Genomic DNA, 16,014 nt, shown 5'->3' with positions numbered 1-16,014 from the left:
TTTGAACTAAAATGTCTAAAATTGTGTTACCAGCTACCAAAGAGCCACTGAGCTGCATTAACATTCAAAAAATCCTACACATAATAACTACTGAAATACAATCCAGTCAGTCAGCCCTGAATGTTTACAGCTTGTGAAAAGAAGTCAAGCTCATGTGCTATAGTGCTCAGATCACATTTTATTAAAAACAATTGAGTCCAAATAATTACAAAAATGATACAAGTCCATAAAAAAGGTACAAAATGTACAAAACCCTGCATCTTTGACAAAAACATCAATAACAGCATGTGAAATAATGCAACAGTAATAATATGAGTATATATTAATATGAATAAATTAGAAAGTTTTTAAAAATATTGTTTAAAAACACTGGATACAAGCAAAATACAGCCGTATAAAAATTTCACAGTAATTTCACATGGATAAAAAAACATTTAATCTGTCATCATCTTTTTATAATGAAGTGTGTTCTAAAAATTTGAAATATGATCTCATGTTGTTGATAAAACATCACAGGATCAACATTTTGAATAAAAACTGGATCAGTGTCCAACAGTAAAAAGTGAGAGCTATGAACTTGACGACAATGAAGATATGACTTTACTGTGATGTAAGTGTGTGTGTGTGTGTGTGTGTGTATGTGTGTGTGAGATCCTCAGGCAGCCCCGGTGAGCGCTCCAGGCAGGACGGTGATGGCAGTGTAGGGCTCGGTCTGCCGGGCGGTCAGCTGTTGGGCAGACAGCAGCTCTGCGGGGGAGAACACACCTCAGATTAACACCAAGACACACCCTCACACCGTTTTACTGTGAAATCAGTGAGGGAATTTAAAGACTGCATCTGTTTTTTTTTCTTTTGAGCTCCAGAAGCTGGACTCCAACAGCATCTGTAACTGAGGGAACTAGTCGACCGTGTGCTGTAACGCAGTGCGGCGGGCTTCCCCCTGCGTGCTGAGGCTCCTCAGGAGGACCAGCAAACAGCTCGTCCAGTCTGAGTCCTGCTGAGCTGCAGCCACCAAGCCCGACCGCTAACCACACACACACACACACACATTAGGCCTTTACTTGGCATTAGCAGATGCATCAAACTTTGGGGACATTGTTTTCTCCTGTAAACAACCATAACCACCAAAATGATACGACTGAATCCAATGTGAAAAAAGCAGAAAACCAAATTGAATTTAAACCTGTGGTGGCTGGCTCTGGTGTTGGTGTCAGTTCACCATCATTATGCCTGTTCCACCACAAATAGCGGAAAAAAATCTGCTCTGACAATCTGCTGTTTTTTTTTTAAAACCTGTTATGTGATAAAAACTTCAGTCTAAATAATAATCCTTGCCTAACTTTGTTATGGAAGTGTTGTGGAAGACTTCATACTCCATTTATCAGAATTCAGGGTTCAAACACAGTTCAAAGTCTAAAACTCTTCTGTAATAGACCTCCTGAGCTTGATTTATGTATTTGATGGTTGGTGTGAATATGCTGTGCTAAATATCACTCAGATTATCCTTCACAACAGAATATATGAAAATGTGAGATGATGGTGATGATGATGATGATGTGGTCTACAAGTACAGACAGCAGTGGAGTTACATGTATATCAGGATGGCAAAATATTTTCTTTACCTTCACGGACTTTTAAAAATTCTTTCTCCAGACATTTTTGAGGGTGACAGCAATTTCCTTATGTTAATCTGTGTGTGTGTGTGTGTGTGTGTATTTTACAGCAGGTAGCAGAAGATTTTGACTCCCTCACCCAACAGACAGTAAAATGTGTGGGCTGCAGTGGTGCTGTCGGCCTCTGGGGGCAGCAGAGAGTCAAACGTGACTTCCCCAACCCTCTGGTGGCTGGAGGAGATCAAACTGCAGAGAAAGACAGAGAGCAAGAGGTGGCTGATTTTTTTCCCCTCTAGGATGGCAAAGGCATTTTTCACAGTTTGAGTGGTCACTCTGGCTTACTGGTTCAGATTAGGGATGAACTGGTTATGGCTAATCTTAGGGAAGCACTGAACAGAATGAATATAAGCCAACTAGGGCGTGCCTTCGTCATTCTAGGAAGAGGTGGATCGTTTTATTATTAACCAGTATGGACTTTTGAAAGGCTGGCACTACTAATATATTTTGAACAAAGCTGCTGATTTTTAGAGCTAATATTTTAAAACTTCAAATTTGGCCATTATTATTTTATTTTATTCTTTTTTTGTCTTTGTTCTTAGCCTGTAGTATATTGACAGTCATAGGATCCTCAAAAGTCTCCATGGAAACCCAAAATAAAAATGATGACTGCTATGACTACTACTGTAAATACTATACAACTATTACTCACAAGAATTTTGAATCATTTTCATACATCTGTGAGAAAGTGGTCTGTGTGGAAAGTAATCAATCAATTCAAATTAAAGAGTAACTCCACACTAAAACACTTTTGAGTTGAAAATTGGAATTTAGGACCACATATATTTTGTTCTATACAAAAATGCCAGTTACATTGTCAGCGCCTCAGTCACTCAGCCTGGCTGAGTTTGCCCTCCGGTGGTTAAAATCAGCAGCTGGTGTTCAACTGAGGGTGCAGCCGTGTTCAGGGTCAACTTTTCTGAGATGTCTCATAAAAGCAGATTTTCAGATTTTCCTTGCCCAATCCCAAGCCCAAGTGTTTTTCAAAATCACACAGTAAGCTCAGAGCAGCTCCAACTGGGTGCAAAATGAATCTTTCAAGGATTTCCATAGACAACCAGTTTACCATTACAAAATAAAATGTCATCAGTCAGACTGGATCAGAGATGGGTGGTGCTGATTGGCTGATATCCAGTAATGTCCAACTCCAGCAGAGGAGCTGCTAATGGAGATGAAGCCACAGGGGAGTGTGTCTTGTTCAGTTTCATCCCCCAGGCAAACTGGTTGATTTCTGTTTGGACTTTCAAAGCAGACATCAAACATCTCAGGATGTAGGTCAACCTGAGACGTTTGAAGCCAACAAGTGGAAAAATCCTCATCGTCAAAGTCTGTTTGAACGTGGCCATAATGAGAAAACAGTGAATATGGCCTGTACACTATATTTTATTTTTCATCACCCATCTTTAATTGTGTTCCTTCTCACCACCAGTCAGTTGTAAACTCACTCTCTCACACACACTTGATAATGTTTGTGTGTGTGTGTTTCTTTGTGCAGTACCGCAGCAGGCTGAGTGTCGTGATGTTGCCGCTCTCAGCCTCACTCTGAGCCTCAGGCATCTCAATGTTTTCCTCCAATATGGGCTCCATCGGCACCTGGACCTCCTCCTGTGGAGAGCTACACACACACACACACACATATACACAGAAATATACAGTACAGGCCAAAAGTTTGGACACACCTTCTCATTCAGTGCGTTTTCTTTATTTTCATGACTATTTACATTGTAGATTCTAACTGAAGGAATCAAAACTATGAATGAACACGTGGAGTTATGTACTTAACAAAAAAAGGTGAAATAACTGAAAACATGTTTTATATTCTAGTTTCTTCAAAATAGCCACCCTTTGCTCTGATTACTGCTTTGCACACTCTTGGCATTCTCTCCATGAGCTTCAAGAGGTAGTCACCTGAAATGGTTTTCCAACAGTCCTGAAGGAGTTCCCAGAGGTGTTTAGCACTTGTTGGCCCCTTTGCCTTCACTCTGCGGTCCAGCTCACCCCAAACCATCTCGACTCCACTTGGGGACACATTTAAAGTTTTTGCAATTTTCCGGACTGACTGACCTTCATTTCTTAAAGTAATGATGGCCACTCGTTTTTCTTTAGTTAGCTGATTGGTTCTTGCCATAATATGAATTTTAACAGTTGTCCAATAGGGCTGTCGGCTGTGTAGTAACCTGACTTCTGCACAACACAACTGATGGTTCCAACCCCATTGATAAAGCAAGAAATTCCACTAATTAACCCTGATAAGGCACACCTGTGAAGTGAAAACCATTTCAGGTGACTACCTCTTGAAGCTCATCGAGAGAATGCCAAGAGTGTGCAAAGCAGTAATCAGAGCAAAGGGTGGCTAATTTGAAGAAACTAGAATATAAAACATGTTTTCAGTTATTTCACCTTTTTTTGTTAAGTACATAACTCCACATGTGTTCATTCATAGTTTTGATTCCTTCAGTTAGAATCTACAATGTAAATAGTCCTGAAAATAAAGAAAATGCATTGAATGAGAAAATGTGTCCAAACTTTTGGCCTGTACTGTATGTACGCATGCACAAACAGCGATCTATCTGTCTAAGTATGTGAGTATTTAACAGTTTGAGACTTACCATCTGCCAATGGGAGTGATCAGGTCACTATTGGATTTGTCCTCTTTGGACATATCCAGGATCACATCTGAGACAGCTGTTTATACAAACACACACACATGCAAAAACATGGTAAACACCTAGTAAACAATAACTTTGTCAGTCAATGAGCACAAAACCTGAGCAGTAATGCTGAAATTCCTGCTGGGAACAGAGAGGGAAACAAATCTCACATGAGGCCTCTGTGGGATACAGTCCCGGGTCGACTGAGTCCCTGGGGATCTGAGAGAGATGATGAGAGGGAGAGAGAAGGTACTTTAATGTTAGAGATGAGAGGTTCATAAACAAATCTGCCTCCCCCACCGAGTCTTAATCTCAGTAACATGAACACAACGTATCAACATTGCTCACACTGAAGAGCTGATTAACTTCTAATAGGGGCTAGCGAACTAACTGGAGAGCCTGATTATTAGTCATGTTTTCACAAAAGCCCTCACAGACTTTAGCACTGCAGTAAAGTGGACCTTAGTTTGAATATTTCATTGTGAGGTTTTACTGTTTTACATCACATCATATGGTAAGAAAGGTAAGAAAATAAGGTAAGATGGTGCCACACTGCTAAAATGAATTGGTAATGGTTACCATATTTCCATATTTGATTGTTTGACTGTGGACACACACACACACACGCACACACACACACACACCTCCTTCATGCTGGATAGCCTCCTCTTTCTCTCTGTCCTCAGTATTTCTCTGTCCTGCTCAGATTCCCCTCTCTCCTCCTCCTCCTCCTCATCTTCCTCCCCTCCTCTGTGTTGTTCCCCATGTCGAGGGAAGACGGCGATTTGGGCACACTGTTTCCATAGCAACTGGAGGTCAGGGTGGAGGAGCGCTGTTGAGAGGTCAAAGAGCAGAGCGGCTGTCACAGTGACAGATTTTGGTCAATATTTTTATGCTGCTGACCAGAGAGGACGTGGACAGCCAGTTCAACTTCACTGTTGAAAAGTAAAACACAGTCATGTTTCTTTTGTTGTTTTATGGCATCTCAGCTTTGCTTTCTACACAGAGGCCTTACAGGTTTTTGCTAATGACTAACCCTAACCCTTTTTTTTTTAACAGTTTTAACTTTTAACAATTTTGCAAGTTGCAAAGTGTATTGGGAAAAAAAATTCCCCTGATGTTTTTACAATCTTTGAACTCACATAATTTCCCAGCTCATCATTGATATATTTTGCCGAAGCTCAACTCTACTGCTTAATAAGATGTACCAATATGGGTATGATTCTGCCTTGACCAATTTGCTTTTGTTTTTTCACTATATCTATTTATTTATTGTACTTTTCTTTGTATATTTCTTTGTTTGCTTATATTTTTTTCAAATTTTCCCTCTTGTGTTTATTAATATTATTGTAAAACCTTAATGGCTCTCTGGGATTTATTACTCAAAAAAAGAAAACTGTCACAAAACTTCTCCAGACTGTTGACAATATATATATATATATATTTTTTAAGAAATGTTGAAACCTTGCCAATAATATTTAGTTAAATACTTAAAAAGTGTTGCAGCGGGTACTGACAGGCAGTGGGGGCGCTGAAGAGCTGAGCAGGAGTCTTGCACTTGGTCAGTGGGGGCAAATCCAACAACATCTCAGGCTGACAAGAGGAACAAAGAAATGAGTCAGATGGGACATTTTTAAAGAGGATTTCTACTTCACTTTTGAGTAGGCAGTGGGGAGTGAGGGAGAGAGAGAGAGAGAGAGAGAGAGAGAGAGAGAGAGAGAGAGAGAGAGAGAAAGAGAGAGAGAGAGAGAGAGAGAGAGAGAGAGAGGGACGGAGGATGAAAGGCAACAGTGATTGCAGTTCAGAGGAAGAGAGAGAAATAAAGAAGGATGGATGGATGGAAGGAAATGAAATCCCTGAGCTCTGCTCCACTGGGCTTAGAGCAAGAAGAGCTCAAGAGTTAGAACTGAATGAATCGACATCTTGGTGAAGGCAGACTGATGGACTTTGATTACAGAACAGCAATGACTGAGAAATCAATCAGTCATTCCCATGGAACTGTCTTCAGTCCTCTTTTGAACGATGGAGTGTGTGTGCGTGTGTGTTGTGAATATATACTGCAAAAATCTCCAACCTTACCAGGCATTTTATTTAATATTCACAAATCGTGTTTTTCTTCAAACTAGTGCAGCAATCTAGAAAGAAAGTATAAATATGTTGAAACAAGGCAGAATAAGGCAGAAGGTATCAAGAAAAGCGGGATTATCTCATCCAGCTGTCAGATTTTTCCACTTGTTTTCAGTGAAACAAGATTTTTATATTGAATATTAAACAAAAATGACTTGTTAAGGAGATTTTTTGCCGTGTACATGCATCTTTGTGGGTATGTTGCATTAGTGTGATCAAGTCTTAATGCTTGTTGTTCCACACGTCTAACTTCCTGTGTGCCAATGTGTGTGAGTGTCTGGAGTGAGATCAGGTGTTTGTATGTTTCCATGCCAGGGTCAGTTAGTTTGTATTCTTCTATTGTGTGTGTGTGTGTGTGTGTGTGTGTGTGTGTGTTTCTGCACCAGGCTCAGTGTCTCAGCCCGCAGGTTTCCAATCTGCTCCTTCAGGTCCTTGTCAGAAATCTGGACCTGTGGATCTGCGAAGACGAGCTGACGCCTGCGACGTCCACCGGGCCTCCTGTGTGGACCAACAGCCACCTGGTGGCAGGGAGACACAGACACCACTTCAACATTAACACTTTTCACTAATGGACCAAGGAAACGATACGACATTCATGCTCAAGCTAACACGTCTCCTGGAAATGGTGAGTCATCGAGGTGACACACACCTGCATGCCACTTTGTGGAATGTAAACTAAACGTGGTGACAGTGAGTCACTTGTGTTATTTCAGGGATTCCCACAACATGTTAGACCCCGACCTGCAGGTAAACATGGCAGCTCCTCCCAAAGCAATCTGACTTCAGATTCATATTCAGCTGCTGCTTCCTCCCACAGTCAAAACACATGCAGGTTAGGGTGAATTAAAGACTCTAAATTGGTGTGACTGTGTTTGTCCGGGTGTTATCTTTTTAATAACCTGGCGACTTGTCCAGGCTGTATCCCTGCCTTGAGCCTAATGCATGCTGGGATATGCTGCCATTCCTGGAAACCCTGATTAGGAATTAGCGTGTATGAAAAATGAATGGATGGATCCATAATGGGTGCTGTGATGCATTAAAGTAAAGCTCATATGCTGTGTTTCCCATGAATGCGCTCTTAAAAAAGACTAAGAATTAAAGCAGTCAGGCACTGAAAATGTGATGTGGATCTATAATGACCAGAGTTCACTCTGTCTATGACGCCGCACATGGTGCTGGTCAGTCCGATGCTGGTGCTGTTTGAAACAGTTTACACATAAAAGAGCCCATTTTGACAAAGCTATGTGTTGTATTTACTTCACTATAACACTGAAACTTTAATGTCTGAAAAACAAAAGAGAAAACAGACGTCAGTGGGCTCCTGTCAGTACCAACACCCCCTGCAAACAGAGGGAAACACTGCTCTTACTCTCCAGCGTGATCACAGCAACAAAAAGACCGTTTTACCAGTCTTTTACAAACAAAGACATCTGGGAAATGACTGTTTCATAATTGAATCATAACAGAATACCATGTATACCTCCAGTAATGACAGGGTGTCTCTGAGACGTGTCTATAAATATGTGCGTGTGCTGAACAGACAGGCTGGGCCGGCTTTGTGTTTTCAAATTCTGCCAAAAAGAAATGGTTTAAAGGAGAACACAGGCACGCCCACACATCGCACCTCTCTACAGGAACTCTCTGTCGCTCTCTCTGACTCGCCGTCTTTTCCAGAGGACTTGGGCGGTGGGGTGGGCATGGCAACCAGTGGGGGGGTCATCTCCACGGGAACAGTTGCCAGGGGAACCTCCACAGGCTGACCCGTCTCCTCGTCGAGCAGCCACACGCTGTCCCTGTCTGGACCCGGTGCTGCCTCTTTCAGCCTGGCAACACACACACACACACACACACACACACACACACACACACACACACACACACAGATTAACATAAGGAAATTGTTGTCGCCCTCGCCACAAACATGTTTATTTATCTGCTGCTCCACTCAGTGTTTGTTGTCACAGTTGGGTGAAAGGTTCCTGTTCTTGGCTCCAGTGGCATAATCAGAAAAATTGCTGCATCTAAAAACTGTTTTCCACCAAAACTTTGGCACTTGCTTATGCCAGCTGAATTTCCGGACAAAGGAGGGAGAAATCACTGACAATATATTGATGACTGAACAATTAGATGACAAATCACTTAGCTGACAGAGATTAAATTACTTCACACAAAGTAAAAACAACAAACATTTGCTTGTTATAGCCTCACAAAAGCTTAGAGTTTGCTTGCATTCTCCATTTCCTAGAATTATAAATGGATTTTTTTTTTGGCTGCTTCATTTAACAAGCTCTAAACCTGAATTTTCATTATGTTAACAATGTGAGTGTTTATTTTTTGTAGTATTGTATTGTATATTATTGTTTCCACTGTACACATCACTGTCAACAGGCTGTAAAGAACTAATGAACCGATGGTACCACTAGTGGTTGGCTGTACACTGAATGCACCTGTGTATGTGCAGTGTGTTAGAAACTGAGAGGCATTCATCTCTGTAACATCTTTCCACACTCACAGGTCAACTGAGGTCACGGCTCCTTCAAACTCCCAGGCGCCCTCTTTCTCCTCTGCCTGCCTCTGTCTCTCCCTCTCCTGCACATCTGGTAAACACACACATAGACACACACAGATCTATCAAGATGATCACAATTTCCCCAAAATGATCTGTGTATAAAACTAAGTAAAAATGAGGAGATGTCTCACATGTTCTGAGAAGCTGATTTTCATGGGCAAAGCAAGTCTGTAGCACATCCTGTTTTTCCGACTATTGATTTACTGTTTTAATGGAGAGAATGAATTCAGTGTGAAGCGATCTCTGCCCCACTCAACACACACTACTCACATATCTCTGTGCTGTCTTTTTTGTAAAGGAAAGTAGACTATCCAGTATTTTGTTAGAGTGGTGTCCTTGACTGGAGTGACTTCTGCAAACACTGAGTCCAATGCAAAACTTAAAAAACAACATTCCAGCGGCAAAGCTCAACATGCTAGGCTTTCTCGTAAGAGCAGGACCCCGAATGTACTCTTCTGATAGGCAGGTGAGCCTTGGCTGAGGATGACACACTCACTGTCAGAGTTGTTTTTACTTTCCAGATGTAACAGTGGCACGAGGAATCTGGCCTGGTTGATTGGTGCAGATTGCATTACAAGACAACACAATACAGCACTGATGAACTAGACAAAACCAAACAGGACGTCACATGGCAAGCATTAGACTGAAGATACACATTTAAAGCTCACCATACTGCCTGAGAGTCCATGTTTGAAAACAGAAACATATATACACACACACACACACACACACACCTCCATAGAACTGGTCCTGTTGGTCCATCAGCATGTCAATATCTTGAGCCGTGGCTTCAGGAATGTCTGGTCCCTCAAAATGCTGATGCACAGAGAGAGAATGACAGTAAGAGAGACAAAGAGAGAGGACACAATTATAGCATAAAATAAGAAGGTAAGAAGGTGAGGGAGAGTACTTCAGGTTTCACAGTGATAAAACATAAAAAACACAGAAATTATATACAACAGTGACAATGACAAAAGACTAAAGAGCAAAAATAAATTTGTGCAGGCAAAGCAAAAATATAGCTAAATCCAACAGGCTATTAAAAATTATCTCCCCTCAAAACAAAGGGACAGATGAGAGGAGACAGAGGAAGGAAGAAACAGAGTTACTTGATCCTCATATCTCTATAAACAATACTGTGTGAGTGCAGGCTGATGTGGTTAAGTCACATCTTATCAAGCCGAAATGGATTTCATCAGCTGATGAAGCTTTTGCAGGAGCATCATCAGCATGTGAGAGACAGGAAGCCAACAGAGTGCAGAGGAACCACAAGGCTTCGAGCTGGCAAACGTGTCTCCTGAATAGAGAAAGACCCTCTCTCTTCCTATCACTGAGGCACTGTGGTCATCAGGAGGACAATTCAGCTCAATTAAGAGTCAGACACTTCACTTCGCTCTGCCCCAGCACTTCTACAACATGTGTGTGTTTATTGAGCAGTTGTGGTGTATTTTCGCACAGCTCCCACAACCCCACTGACTAGATTCAGAGGGTATGTGCTTCCACCACAGACACATGGGACTGTACCAAATCTGCACCAATCTTTCCCATACATAGAGTTTATGGGGGAGGCCTGCCAAAAATATGTTTTCTTCCAAAAGTTAATGGGTGTCTGAGTGTCCATGTCCATGAGGGGAGACCAAGGTGAGGGGACTGAAATAGTTTGTGAGTAAAATAAAAATAAGGTGAAGAATGAACTAGATTTAAAATGGTGAACTGAGAAATACCTGACAACAAATCGGGTATTCTTTCAAATATTTTCAATAGACAAATCTATAACTCCTCCTCCACCCCCCTCCCCATCCCTGCCACAGTTACACTGTCATTCTGTGGGAAACACTGGAAGCCTTGATGTTGATGGCATCGCAGAATTTACTTCAGCTTATTGATCCAGCAGGACAGCCCGCTGCGTGCAAAAATGATTTACTTGGATATTTCCCCTGCCTGGACTCTGACAGAGAGTTTACCTCAGCAGTGGTGATGACGAACTGCTCCTTCTCTCTCAGGGTGATGGCAGCCGGAGGGGACCTGAAACCTGGTTTCCCAAAGCAGACAGATTTGTAGCACTAGAATTATGTTAGGCTAGCTAGAGACACAAGCAGTGTCACCGGTGTTTCATGGCACCTGAATGATGCTTCTGATACCTCGATAGCTTGAGAGAAAAAAAAAATCAAGCTGGGACTTTGACAGAAACGTGGAAAACATCCAAACAATTCAGATTCAGACACAGATTTCTGATGGGACCAAGCAGAACCAAGAATTGTGCTGTGATGACACTAGAAACTAAAGACCTAGGCTGGGACTGATGCACTTTCAATTTACTATCAATTCAAGATGTACATATGTCTATTATGATTTATTTAGTAATGAGAGAGCATTTATTCTAATACAGAGGGAAAAATAGTTTTCCCATGTCAAAAGTTAGAATTCTGTCCACGAGGAAATTCAATAAATACAAAGTGAGCAAACCCATTCATATAATCTCTGAAGACAAATTATTTTGCAGTAGTTGAACTGGTCAGATTACGTGACCTGGACCAGGCAACTACTAATGGAATAGATGGTCAGAATGATGATCATCTCAGAGTCTCCTTCATGTTAAAGAGCGAGTCTCACCCTCCTTGTCAGACGAGGTCTGAGAGCCGGGCAGCAGCGTGTGCTGTGAAGCTGCCTCTTCCATCACCATCACTGGCTGGGAATAAACATCAGGAAATATACATGAGCTGCACGGCACAAACACAGTTCACAGTTTTGCAGGGGCGGCCTAATATGTGATACACCAGTCAAGTTTATGTAAACCTCTTGGCTCTTACCAGAGAAATGACTGGTGTGCACCAACACGGCCATTTCACAATCACAGTCAAACTGATCAAGAGCTTGGCACTGTTCAATAAAACCAAGTAGCAACTAATTTGTTTTATTTGTTAGGAAAAAAAATGTATTCCATTTTTATGACTGTGTGTATAAAAGGCAAAAGAACACAACCTTTTTTTTCGCTGACAATCTAACATGTGGGTCTAAGTACTGTTACAGTAGTACCTGAGAAACCCTTTGATACCAAATACCATCGTGTCTGAGCCTAACCCTGAACCAAACAAGTACCAAAGTTTAAGCTCAGAAATGAAACTAAATACACAACATTCCTTCATTTGCATTCTGAAAGTGACTGTGTAAACAAATTCAGAGATCCTTTAAAATCCCATGACTGTGCACTTGAGGTATTTTCATATTTTTGTCCTCATGCTCATTACAGACAGTTGGGAGGCTTCGGTAATATAATATTGTGAAAAAAAAAGCTTGCATTTTGTTTAACTGCTCTGTTCACTATTTAAATCGTGTAAACTACTGCCACTTGAAAAGATTACAAGGAGAGCAAAGTTCAATCTTTGCCTGACAGCTTTACTGTAGAAAGACTGCAGAGGAGCTGTCTTTTGTGATTTGTGTCTGAGAACACCGGGAGGCTCTGAAGTGATACTGTGCTGTGTTTAAATGGGAGCGACCTGTACTAGTGTCAGGTTTTGAAGCAGTGAACCCCCACAGTGGCTGATAGGTGGATCAGGAATGTGACTGAGAACACATAATGCAGTAAAAAGGCAGGAAATAAGTAAATCTATTTTTAAAAATGAATGTGGGTTATGTGTCAGACCAACTGGCATGTAGAAACAAAGGCTGAAAAATCCCATCAGAATTGCCACAGATATCATGTTAGCAGATAATGTCATGTGGCTGTAAAGGTGTTGCATACTGTATATCACATTTAAGTGGGTGTGGTATGTGCTTATGTCAGCAGCCAAAGTTCAGAAATCGGCTTACATAATGGACATGTTGGGTCCTCCATCGATACACTTTTTAATCTGAATTTTATCTAAAATTTTAAGCTGGCTTACACAATCTTTCTATCTTTAGCATCAAAGTCATGTCAAAATATGTTTTATTATATTTATAATGTGTATGGGTTACCTCAAAGAAGCTAAACTCTTTAAAAAGCTGTCCTTTTCAATACATTGGTGTAGCTGGGTTTCAGATGACGTTGTGCTATTTCTCAGAAACACCATATGTTAATAGCAATACATACTGAGATTTAACTCATTTTCAGAGAGTTGAGTTTAACATTAAGTATTTTATTATGGAGGAGCCTTCGAGGTCTTGTGCACATTTACAGAGGGAATATTTGATATAAGGTGCAGGTTATCTGGGAATAGGGACTGGCCATAGGTACATTTGATATTTATGAGGTTTATCTATCATGCAGTTTTCCTGAGGCATGTTACAGGACCATGTAAGGTTGTATCAGTGTATGTGGTTGTACCTGGTGAACTTTATAGGGGCTGGGTAGCTGGGCTATTTCCATGAGACCGAAGAAGGGGTCCTGGGCTCCCTCAGCCTCCTCCATCATGAACAGGCTGTCAGGTACATCCAACATCAGCCTGCCATGGAGACAGTAAGGGACGTACACCGATATTACTCCTCATCTCTCTTATTTAGCCCTCACCTGGCCCTGTGCCTCCTCAGAGCACATTCTTACTCTGCAGCAGTGGAAGCAAGAGGGACATCTAGGCTACATATACCCACACACACATATTGTTCCCTACTGAGCAGCTCCACTGGAGCGGGTGGGAGTTAAATGCCTTGTTATAGAGCATAGTCAGGAGATTCAGGAGGCAGCACAAACTGTTTTATCACTCATTCGTCTGCCTTGATGCTCTCAGCTGGTCTACGGATTCAAACAAGCAGCGTTCTGGCAAGCTCACTTCTTTAACTGTTGGGAAGTAAAAATCAATCGCATAGATTTCAGTGAAAACTAAAGCCTTGACACCTCCTGCGTCCAGAATAATCAACTAACTTTCAGCATCTGCTGCTCTTCTGCACACTTGAAAGCATGCCATTAGTGTGTTTGTTAATGAAATAAAAAATTACAGAAATAAAATTAATTTGGGGAAATCTTTCAAAGTGCTAAAGTGCTGGAGGTTATTAAGTGTTCATACAAAACAGGAATAGCAAGAGAGAAACTTGGGGGAAACAAAAGAAACACAAACAGAACACAATAACATTAATTTAAAACTAAATGGCTTTGAATTCTCAGCTTTGTTGGCTCTTCAACGCTTACTGTATTGAGGTAAACTTTGCACACCAGTGTGTGTCTGTGTGTGTGTGTGTGTCTGTGTGTGTGTGAGTGTGAAGACCTGTCAGGCTCAGCCATGTCAATGTGCATGTGTTTCTGAGAGCGCAGCAGGCGTCCGATGGTGTGCTGAATCTCCTCTGGAAAACAAAAGGGCAGGCATGAGTTACACGGTCAAGGTCTCTCTCTTACACACACACACACACACACACACACACACACACACACACACACACACACACAAACTCACACACTAGCATTCAAATGGATGCGTTACTTCAGAGAGAGAGGCACAGGCAACACCCATTGCTGAAGGTATAAAATAATATATGACATGAGGGTGAATGTTATGAATGAAAGTGTATGACTAATAATCCTCTTCTTAACACAGGAGGTAGGTGGTATCCTCTCAGCTAAAAGGCTCTCAACATTTAAAATATTTATGGGTTCTTCTTAAACACAAATTTTGGCCTTATGGATGCTACTTCCAAAGTCCTGAATGATAAACTGAGGGCAAATTCTGCAGAATGCAAATATTTTCTCCAATTTAATTTGGAGATTTTCTATTAAAAACTGCACGTCCTGCACAGCATTATTTATGTTATGAATGCCATAGACAGACTTCTCATGTTTTTTTTTTTTATCAAACTGGTTAATGATCGTATATATATTTATATATATATATATATCGTATATATACAGTGGGAGAAATGAGAGGATAACCTGGGGCCGGATTCTCTAAAAAGTTCTTACTAATAATCTTAAGACGTTGCGTAAGAGGAAAAAGTCAGAAGTTCATAAGAATGTTCTCAAGTGCTATTTCCAATTATTTTCTTAAAAACTACACATTATCTTGCGAACTTCTTGATTTTTTCCACTTACGAACTTCGCAACTATCTATCTTTATGTAAACAAACAGCCTCGTGTGCACAAGCACAAGCGACTGGCAACTAAATTACCAGTTCGAAAAGTTACCGTTAGCTAACTAACGTTACTGTAGCTAGCTAGTTGCATTAGTGCTACATTAGTTGCATAAGTGCTAGCTAACTTGAGTGGTGATTGGTGGCTAAACAAAATGTCCTCATATAGACTCAGAAATAATAGCCTATATGTGTCTAAATACTGGCTTAGATATTAGGCTGAATTACAGCTTAGATAATGATTATCTCTATGTTAACTTATACAAGGTAAAATGATTAAGGTATTACTACATTAATCTATGTTATATAATCAAATTTGGCTCTAAATTAATCAAAGATGTTCGAAAAATAGCTTACCTTCACACAGCATGTGGTTAATTAAGACGACCTTTACCTGTCTTAAAGTTACGATACTCTTCAAGAAAAATAGTAAGATAATTTATTTCAAGAATCCCATTTATTCTTAAGAAAAATCATAAGAATAAAGTTGCGAGCATTCTTAAGATCTTTTGTTTGGGTTCTTAAGATATTTTGTTTGTGAATTCAAAAATATCTTAAGATTCTTCTTAAACCCAAATATAAGAAAAAAGTGGAACTTAAGAGGAAATTTAATCGTAAGAACCTTTAGAGAATCCGGCCCCAGCATTGTAACTGTCCTCAACATACTCATTAATTTTGATCACCCACTCTCCACTATATATAAAGCTTTGGAGGGTTCTGCTCTATTCTATTTTTTTCTATTCACTGATCAAATACCATAGCCACTGGCAGTGGGTGGTTATTTGTCTCCTGCTCATTATTCTGTATTGTGCTTGATTGTTCAACCCTGACAACAGTAATTGTGAACCCGTAGGCTGCAACATTAATAAAAATATGATTTATGACCAGATAAAAGACTGTGTGTCTGGATGTGTTTGGTGATAAGTGTTTGAATCAGCTATATACTGGCTTCTACATCAGA

The 16,014-nt window shown here is 40.7% G+C and overlaps 1 protein-coding gene across 1 annotated transcript; it reads right to left on the bottom strand.

The window, feature by feature from the left end:
- Nucleotides 1-232: 232 nt before the first annotated feature.
- On the bottom strand, nucleotides 233-14,252 carry rec8b (REC8 meiotic recombination protein b). The gene is made up of 15 exons (XM_030079972.1): nucleotides 14,198-14,252; nucleotides 13,324-13,441; nucleotides 11,631-11,706; nucleotides 10,982-11,049; nucleotides 9,752-9,833; nucleotides 8,961-9,045; nucleotides 8,073-8,271; nucleotides 6,832-6,966; nucleotides 5,839-5,914; nucleotides 4,972-5,153; nucleotides 4,492-4,540; nucleotides 4,280-4,355; nucleotides 3,208-3,285; nucleotides 1,753-1,877; nucleotides 233-747 (listed from the first exon to the last, which is right to left on the bottom strand). The coding sequence occupies exons 1-15, from the start codon at nucleotides 14,224-14,226 to the stop codon at nucleotides 656-658; spliced, it is 1,470 nt and encodes a 489-aa protein (XP_029935832.1). The 5' UTR covers nucleotides 14,227-14,252; the 3' UTR covers nucleotides 233-655.
- Between the last annotated feature and the right edge of the window lie 1,762 nt (nucleotides 14,253-16,014).

The sequence above is a fragment of the Myripristis murdjan genome, chromosome 20 (genome assembly GCF_902150065.1).
Source record: "Myripristis murdjan chromosome 20, fMyrMur1.1, whole genome shotgun sequence".
Classification (NCBI taxonomy): domain Eukaryota; kingdom Metazoa; phylum Chordata; class Actinopteri; order Holocentriformes; family Holocentridae; genus Myripristis; species Myripristis murdjan.
Note: the sequence above shows the minus strand (reverse complement) of the source record. Positions and strands in the feature narration are given on the sequence as shown.